This window comes from Macaca thibetana, chromosome 1 (assembly GCF_024542745.1).
Source record: "Macaca thibetana thibetana isolate TM-01 chromosome 1, ASM2454274v1, whole genome shotgun sequence".
Classification (NCBI taxonomy): Eukaryota; Metazoa; Chordata; class Mammalia; order Primates; family Cercopithecidae; genus Macaca; species Macaca thibetana.
In genome coordinates, this window is record NC_065578.1 from 145,455,322 (window position 1) to 145,468,760 (window position 13,439).

The following is a 13,439-nucleotide window of genomic DNA, read 5'->3' on the forward strand; positions in this document are numbered from 1 at the left end:
ATCTAATCTCATTCATTCTTTCATTCAGTAAGCTTTTAGTCAGCAAATATTACCTTGGACTTACTATATGTCAGTAACTGTGCTAGGCATTGAGGTTTCAAAGATAATTAAGACAGAGTGTTCAAGTGTCAGCTCCTTTCCCCCACTGATTTCATAATATAAAGGTAAAGACAAACACGTAAGTAATTACAACACCATAAGGCAGATGGCATAAGATAGCTTTGTTTGAGAGTCTCCGGGCATGCAGATAAGGAGTGCCCCAACTCTACCAACATTTAAGCAGCAACATAAAGAATGATGAGCAGTTGACACGGCAGATGAGGGATTCAGAGAATGGCACATGCAAAGGCTTGGAAGTCTATGGAAACATGATGCTTCTAAAAATTGATAAGACATTCAGAATGGATGAGCATTTGAAGATGGGGCTGTTGACCTATGTGACAGTCTAAAATATGTGACATGCTAAAAGCAACAGGGAGACTTTGATGGATTTGAAGCAGAGAAAAATGATTTAAAAGAGATCTCTCTTAACACTGTTTTGAAGAATGGCAAAACCAAAAGAAAAGTGAACTGTTAAATGTTCTCGCTTAATTAAGAGTCCAGGCAAGATATGATAGAAACATATATTTAAAGAGTAGGTGTTTTGGTAGAAAGAAGCCCCCAAAAATTTCTGTGTTAAATAGTGGGGAGGGGAAGGATAACCAGTTCTATTTTTTAAAATATTTTTTGTTTATTTATATATTTTTAGAGAAAGAGTCTCACTCTGTTGCCCCAGCTGGAGTGCAGTGATACAATCACACCTCACTACAGCCTCAGACTCCTGGGCTCAAGTGATATGATCCTCCTGCCACAGGCTCCCAAGTAGTTGGGACTACAGGCATGCACCACTGTGCCTGGCCCTCTGGCTTTAAAAGTTAAGAGGTAAGTTCAACTTCCAATGAAACGGAAGATGAGGTACAGAAGGGGCATGATTCTAATATGTATAATTTTTTTAAAGTTCACAAAAACTAATCATAGTTTATATATAAAAGGAAACAGAAAAAGTAGAAACATAAAGCAAGAAGAGAGAAGTTAGAAAGAGTTAAATGTTACAATAATGAAAGTAAACATTTTATTGTTCAATTAAAATACAAAAACTTAGCTTGGGTAAGAAAACAAAATCTATTCCTTTGCCTTGAAGAGAATACCTAAAACAAAATAATACAGTCATGAGTTGCTTAACTAATGACAGAGATACAGTCTGAGAAATGCATCCTTAGGCAATGTACATGCAATTGTGCATACATCATAGAGTGTACTTACACAAACCTAGATAGTATGGACTACTATACACCTAGGCTATATAGTATAGCTTCTGGCTCTGAGGCTATAAACCTGTACAGCATGGTGCTGTACTGAATACTATATGTAACTGTAATACAATTGTAACTATTTGTGGATCTAAACATATCTAAACATAAAAAAGGTACAGTAAAAGTATCGTATTATAATCTTATAGGACCACTATCATAAATGTTGTACGTCATTGACCAAAACATCATTATGTGGTATGTGACCATATATAAAAGGTGAAAAACTAAATAATTTCCCTGAGATAATAATTGAACCAAATATATTTTCTGACTACAACACAGTAAACCTAGAAATAAATTTGTTTTATGTTTAAACTATGAGAAAAAGCCAAGTCACTGGAGATTGAAAAATGAATTTCAAAGAGAATATTAAAAAAATGCAATTAGAATATGAGAACATTATATATAAAAATATATTAAATGTGGACAATATTACACATGAAACACATCATAGCCTAAATGTTTTAATTACTAAAAAAGCAGTAAAGAGAGTAATGAATGCAAGAACTGTAAGAAACTCCATATTAACTAGTAGTAGTACTAAAATAACACGATGTTTACAATAGCAAAAATTTAGAACAACTGTATCTCCAACAATAAAAAATATTTAAAAGCTATCATGGAGCTGGATGCGTTGACTCACACCTGTAATCCCAGCACTTTGGGAGGCTGAGGCAGGTGGATCAGTTGAGGTCAGGAGTTCAAGACCAGCCTGGCCAACATGGTGAAACCCCATCTCTACTAAAAATACAAAAATTAACCAGGCATGGTGGCAGGCGCCTGTAATTCCAGAGGCTGTGGCAGGAGAATCGCTTGAACCCAGGAGGTGGAGCCAAGATTGCACCACTGCACTCCAGCCTGGGCAACAGAGCGAGATTCCATCGCAAATAAATGAATAAATAAGTGCTATTATGAACAATGATAGTGGCATAGCTAATGACATGAAAATGTTCACAATATTTTGTAAGTTGAAAGACAACAGGTTAACAATAGCATATTGTATGAAGCCATTTTATAAAATATATCTATGTAAGCATAGAAATAAAAAAAAAAACTAACATTTATTAAGTGCACATTATATACCAGGCACTGTTTAAGCATTTCACATATGCTGATTTATTTATGGTTATAATAAACTTATGTAGCCATTCTATTACTTTCTCCACTTTGTGAGATTTAAGATAAGGGAAATTAAAGAATTTGCCCAAGGTCACACAGCTAATAAGTGGCAGAGGCTTGGAAGAACATACATCAAAATGTTAATAGGCTGGGCACAGTGGCTCATGCCTGTCATCCCAGCACTTTGGGAGGCCAAGGCAGGTGGATCACTTGAGGTCAGGAGTTCAAGGTCAGCCTGGCCAACATGGAGAAACTGGATCTCTACTAAAAATACAGAAATTAGCCGGGCGTGGTGGCATGCATCCGTAATCCCAGCTACTCGGGAGGCTGAGGCAGGAAATCGTTTGAACCCGGGAGGCAGAGGTTGCAGTGAGTCAAGATCATGCCACTGTGCTCCAGCCCGGGCAACAGAGTGAGACTCTGTCTCAAAAATTTTTTTTAAAAAAGTATAATAGTGTTTATTTCTGAATGATGAGATTATAGATGACTTTTTATTTAGTTTGTTTTACATTATCTTTTTATTTAGCTTGTTTTACATTCAGAAAAACTGAAAAAACATTTTCAGTTTTTCTACAAGGGGCATGTATTACTTGTGAAACAAAGAAATTATGGGTCTTTTAAAGATGAAAGCAAAACATCTAATTAGGAAACAAAATAAGTGAAAAGAAAAAATCTGAGAGATGTTTCTCTTAAAAAATATAGATAAGCCTAACAATTTTGAGAACAAAAGAGAGAAGTATTTAAATAAGCAAATTAAATAATGAGAAATGGACTAAGACAACTAAAGTACATATTTTAATTAAAATATCATAAATAACATTAGATATATTTAAATGTCAGTGAACTAAAAATTATCTGGAAATAAAATGGACTCTAATAAATTTATAAAAACCTGAATTAAGGTTTGGAAATGTTAATGATTTACCTTCCCCCAAAGGCTCTGGGTCCAGGGAGTTTTGTAAAATGTTTATTTTAAACTTCCAAAGACTAGTAATCCCCATATCAAAAAAATCTACTTAATTCATTTAATAAATACGGCAAAAATCTGACACTAGGATCCGACAATAGCAATATAAGAAAGAAAATTACAGTAGTCCCCTGTTATTTACAGAGAATATGTTCCAAGGCTCTTTGTCGCTGTCTGAAACTGCAGATAATATTGAACCCTATAAATACTATGTTGCCTCCCATACATACATACCTATGATAAAGTTTAATTTATAAATTAGGCACAGTTAAGAGATTAGCCACAAAAACAAAAAATAAAATAGAACAAGTAGAACAATATACTGTAATAAAGACAATACAAATGGGTGCTCTCACTCATTCTTTCTCTTGTTCTCTCTCAAAATAGCTTATTGTACTGTACTGTGAATAACTGAAAGTGCAAAAAGCAAAACCATGGATAAGAGGGACCACTGTATAACCAATCACATATACAGAAGAGGATGTAAGTAGCCTATATAAAATACTAATATAATTTAGTGAAAAATCAAAAGAATAATTAACAATGGCCTGGTTGGATGTATTCCTAAAATAAATGATGGTTTAATATTAGCACATCTATTAATAGGATATAGCTCTATGCATGTTAGTATATAAAAAAGAAAAAGTAAATAAAAAAGAAAAATCCTATATAATTATTTCAATAGATGATAGAAAACCATTTGCTAAAGTCAACTTCCATTCCTAGTTTAAAAAACTCTAAGAGAGCTAGAAATAATAAAATGGCTCTGTAATATACTAAAGAATACCACTCTAAAACAAATTTACAACACTGATATACCAGACTCTCTACTGACTAGAGATATCCCGTTAAAATCAGGAGGAAAATAAGAATTACTGGAAATACCTGTCAAATAGAAGATTCAGACCTTTCCAACACCACCTCTTCACCTGTTTGCCCCCTTGACTTTCTCCTATTCGGGGCTCAGACAAGAGTGAAGCAAGTAAGGCCCCTGAAGTGCAGAACTGAAGGACATACTTACTCTTGGGGTTATGAAAGTTCAAGGTTGATAGTTGTGTGACCCTGAGAGTGAGCACCTCCCTGCCTTAAAAGTCTCACTTGTCTCACCCTAGTTCCAGTCCTGCATGTATTCCTTCTCTCTTGTAAATTCTTCTAGCTCTTCTGACAAGCTAAAGTCAGCCATTTGTAGACAGTCAGCTAGTCTTTAGAATTTTAGATGTTTCAAGAAGAAATTAAACAGTAGTCCCCTATGATTCATGTGTTTCTGAATTTTCCAACTTCTCCCATCGACTAAATCCTATTGAAGCCTTCCCACCTTAACTGCTCTCTTTCCAAAGAAATCAAATTAACAGATTTCTCTGCAGGTAATCATCAAAGACCAGATCCCTTTATATTCACAACATATGTGAGAAAGTTAGTAGTTGGGAAATTAGTTTTCATATATATTTTATAATATATATTATTTTAGGGTCTCATACAAAACTTTTATTTTAATAATTTATTGCCAATTACTTGTTCTCTTCAGTTCAAAAATTTTAAAGAGTAAAATAAGGGGCTGGGCGCAGTGGCTCATGCCTGAAATCCCAACACTTTGGGAGGTTGAGGTGGGCAGATCACCTGAGGTCAGGAGTTCAAGACTAGCCTGGCCAACATGGTGAAACCCCCATTTCTACTAAAAATACAAAAATTAGCTGGACGTGGTGGCACGCAACTGTAATCCCAGCTACTCAAGAGGCTGTGGCACAAGAATCACTTGAACCCTAGAAGCAGAGGCTGCACTGAGCTGAGATAGTGCCACTGCACTCCAGCCTGCATGACAGAGGACGACTCTGTCTCAAAAATTAAAAAAAAAAACAAAGAGTAAAATAAGATAATATATGATATATGCAGAAAATATTTTGAAAGTGAGACTATTCTATAAATACCAACTATTATTAATTAGTATTTCTTTTTTATCAAAATGTACTATATGCATATGGTCATTTACATGTTATTAGAATGGGACATATCACAGGAGGAAAAATCTATTTTCAAAGTACTATGGAAACTTAACATAGAACTTTGGAAAAGCTGCTGAGTAGTATTATGATGCCTTTACTTTGCATAATTCTACAGATGCCATATCCTAAACCTATGTCCTATCTTCCTATGTGTTTAAGCAAATCAAAACTGACAGTGAACAGACCTTTTTAATATGTGTCATGATATTTTATTCTAGAAGAGGCAAGTTCTTGCTATGGAACATGTTTCTCAAATGCATCTGAGGCTTTTCATATTTAATGTTGCATCTCTAGATCATTTTACAGATAAATTCATCTCATCATGAAATAATTTTCCTGAAACTGTTGTGTATAGGACCAAGATACTACACACATACATAAATATACAGGATACTACACACATAAATAACTTGCAGTGAAGGATATAAGATTTTAAAAATATAATAATAATAAATTAAGGTAAATAGAATCATATATAAAAAATATATATATATATAAAATCAGTAAACATCTGCCTAAATATCACGGACTTTTAGAAAGTATTTCTAGCCGGGTGCAGTGGCTCATGTCTGTAATCCCAGCACTTTGGGAGGCTAAGGCGGGTAGATCACAAGGTCAGGAGTTCGAGACCAGCCTGGCCAATATGGTGAAATCCCATCTCTACTAAACAATAGAAAAAAATTAGCCAGGCATGATGGTGGGCACCTGTAATCCCAGCTACTCAGGAGTCTGAGGCAGGAGAATTGCTTCAACCCAGGAGGCGGAGATTGCAGTGAGCCGAGACTGCAACACTGTACTCCAGACTGGACAACAGAGCAAGACTCTGTCTAACAACAACAACAAAAAAAGTATTTCTAACTATGGTGTTGATCAATATCTATTGAGTAATCTTTCCAAAGTTTTCCCTAGTGAACGGATGATTGCACTACTTACCTAATTGCATCATTGGTCTCTGAAACGACTCTGAGGTACTCTTTCAAATAATAATAATTAAAGAGGTATTTCCGAACCCTATAGCCTCGCCATCGTCTCTGAATCTATTAAAGTAAATAAAGAGATAAAATATGCCAGTAAATACTTTCATTAAAAAATGTAATAACACTTCAAAATTAAGGTAATTATGGCTGATAACTCCTATCAAATAAAGTCTTAGGCTCTTCCATTAATACAACAGTATATTAGCTGTAAATATAGGTTCTCCTAACAAATTTATTATGAAATATTATTAAAATAAACATAATTATAGGCTATTATAATTTATTTTAAATTACTTATAATTATTTCACAGAATACTAAACTATGGAAAGATTTACAAAAATTTGCTTTATAAATTCCTACCATTTCCACTTCCTGGGCAAATGGATTTTTTTTTCATAACCAACTCACTTTAAGATTGTATTTGGTCTCATTGAAATACATATTTAGTTTTTGTATTTTGTCTCATTAATGGGCTTCTTAAATTCAGTGGTATCAAAATATTTAAACAAATTCTTGTATCTCAATTATGACATTTTAATACTTCCTTAACAATAGCAACAATAACTAACATTTACTGAGTTATTATGTGCCAGGCGTTAATCTAAGGGTTTTTGCTTACACTTATGTATTTAATCTTTAGAACACTACTATGACATAAATACTCATTACCTCATTTACAGATGTGGAAACAGTTAAAAAGAGAGGTTACACAATTTTCCTATAATTATATAGCTATTGGGATGAATCTAGGAATCAAATTTCAAGTTAGTGCTTCAGAGAGCCCACTCTCATAACCATTGCAATGTAGAACTGGGAACAAAGAGAACTGTGATTTTCAACAAAAGAACATTTTTATTGAAATTATCTGCTTCTTCCATCTTTTACTTCAATGCTGACATTCAAATAGTTTTATTTTTACTAGAACATATCATCAAAGTAGGGTGTGGTTTTTTTTTTTTTTTTTTTTTTTTTTTTTTTTGCATGAGAGGAATGTTAGGGGTCTGAGAGATCATACCTAATTCAGCTTCTAGATATCTTATACAACCCCAGGAACCATGAGAATCAGTCACTGTCCTTAAGTTCTATCTTTGTTAATATAAATATTTTTGCTATATTTTCTAATACCCCCATTTGAAAAACTCAAATAAAGTAATATACGATATTAATTAGGAAAAAACAGCTAAATTATTTAAAGGATTAGAGGAAAAAGAAATAGCACATATTGAAAACTATTAACTTAGTCTTGCATAAAGATTTAGCATCATTCCCCCTAAAATTTTCCAACAGTTTAAATATCTATATGAACAACTCACATATCATAAACGATTCTCTTTTCGGATATAAAGTCTTACCAACTTTAGCACAGTTTGCTAGGCTAAGAGAACGCACATCTTCCCTAAACTTTTTTTTTTTTTAATAGAAAAGGGAAATATGGAGACTAAGCACCAGTCCATTGGGTTTTATCCCCAAAGTCTACTTTCTTTTAGCTAAAAAATATTTAGTATAAAATTTGTATAAGTTGAATATTGGATCAATAAAAAGTAAACCGAAAAAATTGTTTATTTAAATTCTGATTCTTTATTTTTCTCTCTTTTAAAACACAGCCATTTAAAAGGTTATTTATAACCATTTTGCAATTTAAGATATTAAACATGGCTGGGCATGGTGACTCATGCCTGTAATCCCAGCACTTTGGGAGGCCAAGGCGGGCAGATCACAAGGTCAGGAGTTCAAGACCAGCCTGGCCAATATGGTGAAACCCCATCTCTACTAAAAATACAAAACTTAGCTGGGCATGGTGGCATGCGCCTGTAGTCCCAGCTACTCGGGAGGCTGAGGCAGAAGAATCGCTTGAACCGGGGAGGCGCAGGTTCAAGTGAGCCGAGATTGTGCCACTGAACTCCAGCGTGGGTGACAAAGTGAGATCCCTGTCTCAAAAGAGAAAAAAAAGATATTAAACATGACGATTATAAGATAGTGTTTTTGTCAGACTCCCAGTATGAGAATTACTAAAGTAACTGAAAATATGCAAAACAGCTTGTAAGAACAAGTAAATCAGAGACGATAACTTTATTTTAATTAATTATTTTATTTATTTTTTTGAGATGGAGGCTTGCTCTATCACCAGGCTGGAGTGCAGTGGCATGATCTTGGCTCACTGTAACCTCCAACTCCCTGGTTCAAGTGATTCTCTTGCCTTAGCCTCACGAGTAGCTGGGATTACAGGCACGTACCACCATGCCCAGTTAATTTTTGTATTTTTAGTAGAAACGGGGTTTCACCATGTTGGCCAGGATGGTCTCGATCTCCTGACCTCATGATCCGCCCAAGGTGCTGGGATTACAGGCATGAGCCACCGCGCCTGGCCTTTTTCTTTTTTCAATGGAGTCTTGCTCTGTCACCAAGTCTGGAGTGCAGTGGCAAGACCTCGGCTCACTGCAACCTCTGTCTCCTGGGTTCAAATGATTATTCTGCCTTAGCCTCCTGAGTAGCTTGGACTACAGGCATGTGCCACCATGCCCAGCTAATTTTTGTAATTTTAGTAGAGGCAGGGTTTCACCATGTTGGCCAGGCTGGTCTTGAACTCCTGACCTTAAGCAATCCTCCCACCTCGGCCTCCCAAAGTGCTGGGATTACAGATATGAGCCACCACACCCAGCCAACAATAACTTTAGAAAGTGAAACTAGTAGTATAGCAAACTAATGTAACAAAAGTATTCAAAGTGTCTTTTGAAATACTTCTCAAATGTTCTTATTTGCAAGATTAATTCTTTAAATTAAAAAAAATTCTAAAATTATATACTCAATTTAGAAACTCTTCCTAATTTTACCAATATTATATTATGACTGAGAAGGAAAAACAAGGAATTGACAGAACCACTTTCCTAATGAAAAAGAAGAATCAATTGGAATATGTATACATATATAAATCATACATGCAAATAAGTGCATATTTTCCTAGCTTATCTAATTTGATCATTATAGCATCATTCTGAGGTGGAGATTATTATTAGCCTCATTTGAGAGAAGAGGGAATTGATGTTTAGAGAGGTTAACTAATTGCCTAAGGTCTTATAGCTGGTTGGATGGCTTCAAATGTTTCAGCATACTTTTACTGCATATACAGTAACAATTTTATTAATGAAGGGAACACTTGTAAATATGTGTACTGACAGGAAATCCATCATCAGTAATAGAAGTTATTCAAGTTGCATAGGAAAATATTAAGATACCAAATAGTATTAAGGGAGGGGCTACCTATCACATTAAAATATCACTAAATTACAAATAAAATAAGATTAAATGTGCCAGAAAACACAAAAGATGCATGTTGGCATACTGTGAGGAAGGAAGAATGATGAGGGTTTATGATTTGGTAATATCAGAGAAGTGGATATTCCCATTTGTAAGAAAGAGATGTTAAAGGAAAAAAAACTGAAATTGGCTGAAAGATTTGTGTTCAAATAAGAAGAGTTTCTTGTAATTAAAACAGAAAAAATGCAACAACATGGGCTCTTTCCTTCTCCAAACCCAGCAACTATTGGAAACAGCACCAACCATGTCTAGAGAGACTACAACTGGTATGCTTTCAGAAAACATTCTAATGTCCTGACACCCTACGCATTTCTCCAAAGGCTGGCTAAAATTCCTCTCCAAGATAATTCCATTTATTCAAAATTGGATATTAAAGAATGTAATAAGTAAGTGATGGTTAAGGTAACAAATTAAAACTCATCCACACTAAAGTATAATCAATCAGTCTTTAAGTGGCTTTCTTAGAGATGAGTGGATAAAAAGATCTGGAGGAAACAGCATTTGAGTGGGTGAAGAAGCTGCCATCAGTGAAATGAAGGATCTAAAATTTATTGAGGTCCATGAATGTGCCAGGTATTATGCTAACTGCTTTTATTCTCACAATATCCTTGTGAACAGGGCATGATCTCCATGTTAAAAATGAAGAAACTGAGGTTAAGTAATTTGCTCAGGGTCACATAACCAGTAAAACAGTAAATGGAAAGTCAGAATACAAACCCAGGTTTGTCTTACTTCAAAGCCCACTCTTTCCACTAAAACACCTTACATATATATTGTATAAAGAGAGAGAGTATATGCGTGTTCTTTAGTTTAAAATATGGTATTTTCTTATATTATAGGGAGACTAGTTTAACTAATAGCTAACTGATATTGTAAAATACAATATAGATGAGAGTGTACTATATTTCCTATTATAGAAACAAATGACATCTTAAATTTTGCCTAAATATTCTGTTAATATTCCAGTACTAGTAAATACACTTTTAATTTTTTTAAATGTACTTTCAAGCAGCAAGATGATTTTTTATAACATTTCTTCTTAATTTCAAGGTGAATGGGTTATGACTTCAAAAAAAAAAAAGAAAAATGACTTGTATTCATGTCCTTCAAAGTAATTAGCAACTTTCAAAAGTGATTGGTATAAAACAATTATTGTCATTGATCAGCTCTGAATAGATAATTTTCAACAAAGTCATTGTGTGCTCAGCAGATTACAGCTTGTTAACGGGCAAGTTCTAAATGACCTCTTAAGCTAGTCAAATCAATGATGCATATTCCTCATTAAGTAACATCAAAATGTAAGTGGTCTTATAAATAATGTTTATTTTAAGCACTAAAACAAATGGCAAAACCTTGATATATTAAAAACCATCTGCCATAGAAAAGATTTTCCCTCCATTGGGTTTACTTTTATTCCTGAAAATCTATAGTAACCTTAACGACACTAAAAGAAAAAATATCTTCTCTCTTAACAAGAAAAATGAAGACACGGGGCTGGGAGCGGTGGCTCATGCCTGTAATCCCAGCGCTTTGGGAGGCTGAGGTGGGCGGATCATGAGTTCAGAAGTTCGAGACCAGCCTGGCCAACATGGTGAAACCCCATCTCAACTAAAAATACAAAATATTAGCTGGGTGTGGTGGCAGGAACCTGTAATCCCAGCTACTCTGGAGGCTGAGGAGGAGAGTAGCTTGAACCTGGGAGGCAGAGGTTGCAGTGAGCCGTGAGCCGAGATCGCACCACTGCACTCCAGCCTGGGTAACAGAGCGAGGCTCTGTCTCAAAAAAAAAAAAAAGAAAAAATAAAAAGAAAAATGAAGGTATGGAAAACAAATTCCTTGATGATAGCTCACCCAGTATTAATGCTCTAAATGTATATGAGAGCACAGAAGTAGAACTCAGTTATCCATAATTATACTTTCATTAGAATGCTCAACATTCTAAAAAAGACTGTACAGTGAGCACAGAAATGCGGGTTTACTAAATCTTCAAAGATCAGGAATGTAAAAAGTAGTAATATAACCCAAGTTTTCATTCTAGGTATCACTGCATTGTCACATCACAACCATTTCTATTTATACATAAAATATTATCATATGAAAATATAGTTTCACATATATTGGACGTATATGTGAAAATCTTAACTAGATATTTTTAGCAAAAGATTCTGGATAATTGTTAAATGTGCAGTTTCCTCTCTTTAATATTCTGTTTCCCCACTCTCACTGGCCTTATACTTCCTTTCTGTACAAATCTATTTAATCATTTCACAATGATATTGGTACTAGAAGTAGGAGGAGGGAGGAAGAAATATACTTTTACATGAGGATGGAACATTAATATCTATTCCATCATCAGGTAAAAGCTTGTTGTTGTCCAGATGGCCCCTTCTTTTCTTCCCAAGGCTGATATTTTGGGATACTTTTTTTTTGTATAAATAAAACTGTTATTCATTCTGTATGCCCAGAAGCATAACATAATGTCTAGCATATAAAAGACCTTCCATATCCTTTTTCTGAATTAATTTACTTATCTATCTCTAACCATGTAATCTTAGGGTCATTATTCTAAATACAAATGCTTACTTCATAGTATTATAAATATGAAAATAGTATTATAAGTACTTTAAGGGATTGAGATGAATCTTTATATATCTGATACATATTTAATCATTTTTAAGTAAAGCCATCTTTACTTAAGTAAAGTACTTTACTAAGTAAAGAAATCTTTTCTAACTTTTTTTTTGTATTTTAGACACAAGTGGGAAACAAAAGAAAATGGTTATTTGATATATCAGGTTAGACTGATTATTATAAATTAAAATTTTTATTATATATGGAGAAAGCTCTAAGGGGAAATAAGCCAATAAAGTGATGTTATTTGGCAAATTTGTTGTTTAAATGACCTTTGTTCCACTGTTTCTCCTGTTACTATTGCTTCTGTTTCCCTAAATGTGAGCATTTCAATCTGAAAAAAATTGTTTGGGGGCACTATAATCAAGTCAAATAATTTAAAATAATAAAGAATCAGTTGAAACTGCAGATTCCAGTGGAATTTCACTAAGTAAGTATAGGTGATTGATCAATAACTGGTACGGGGATTTCAGGGTAAAAGGAATTTTACTTGAAACAATTAATTACATCTGCAGTTCTTTAACACTCTATAAGCTTTTGATTATTACCATTTTTTTCATTCCTCATAGATCTTTGAAACTAAGATAAAAACGTATGACAGAATTCATTTTATAAGAGAGATCTCTAAGATGCTGCATACCAGCACTTCCTGAAATTTGCATTCATGTGATATTGCTCCAGTTGTTTTAGGGCAGACAGGCAAAGGGAGAGTCAAGATGTATGACATGATACAAAGGAGGCTTTTCAAAGTCATTAAAAGGAATAAATATTTCCCATAAAGTTTACCTTCGTTACATTCCAAGGTCTGTGACAGATTATATGTCCCCATTATGTTTAGTTTATTAAAGACTACTATACTCTAAACATTAATTTAGAAACAGAAGTTGACTTTTTCAGTACTAATAACAATTTTGTGATTGTTCCTAATGTTTCAAAAATGTTAGAGTCCCTTTTCTTTTCCATTGATGCTTCAGGGTCCAAAACAGGCATGGTAGAGGTATAAATGAAACTCAACACAGACTTTTAAATTTCAAAAATCTGTGTGATCTATACCTTGGACTTTAACCAGCAAAGAAAT

General features: G+C 34.1%; 1 protein-coding gene across 1 annotated transcript in view; it reads right to left on the reverse strand.

Moving 5' to 3' along the window:
- Nucleotides 1–13,439, reverse strand: part of SPATA17 (spermatogenesis associated 17) — a 228,821-nt gene that overhangs the window by 170,179 nt on the left and 45,203 nt on the right. Inside the window, exon 5 of the mRNA XM_050780373.1 lies at nucleotides 6,372–6,475. Coding sequence (XP_050636330.1) covers nucleotides 6,372–6,475 — 104 coding nt within the window. The remainder of the gene's footprint in view (nucleotides 1–6,371; nucleotides 6,476–13,439) is intronic.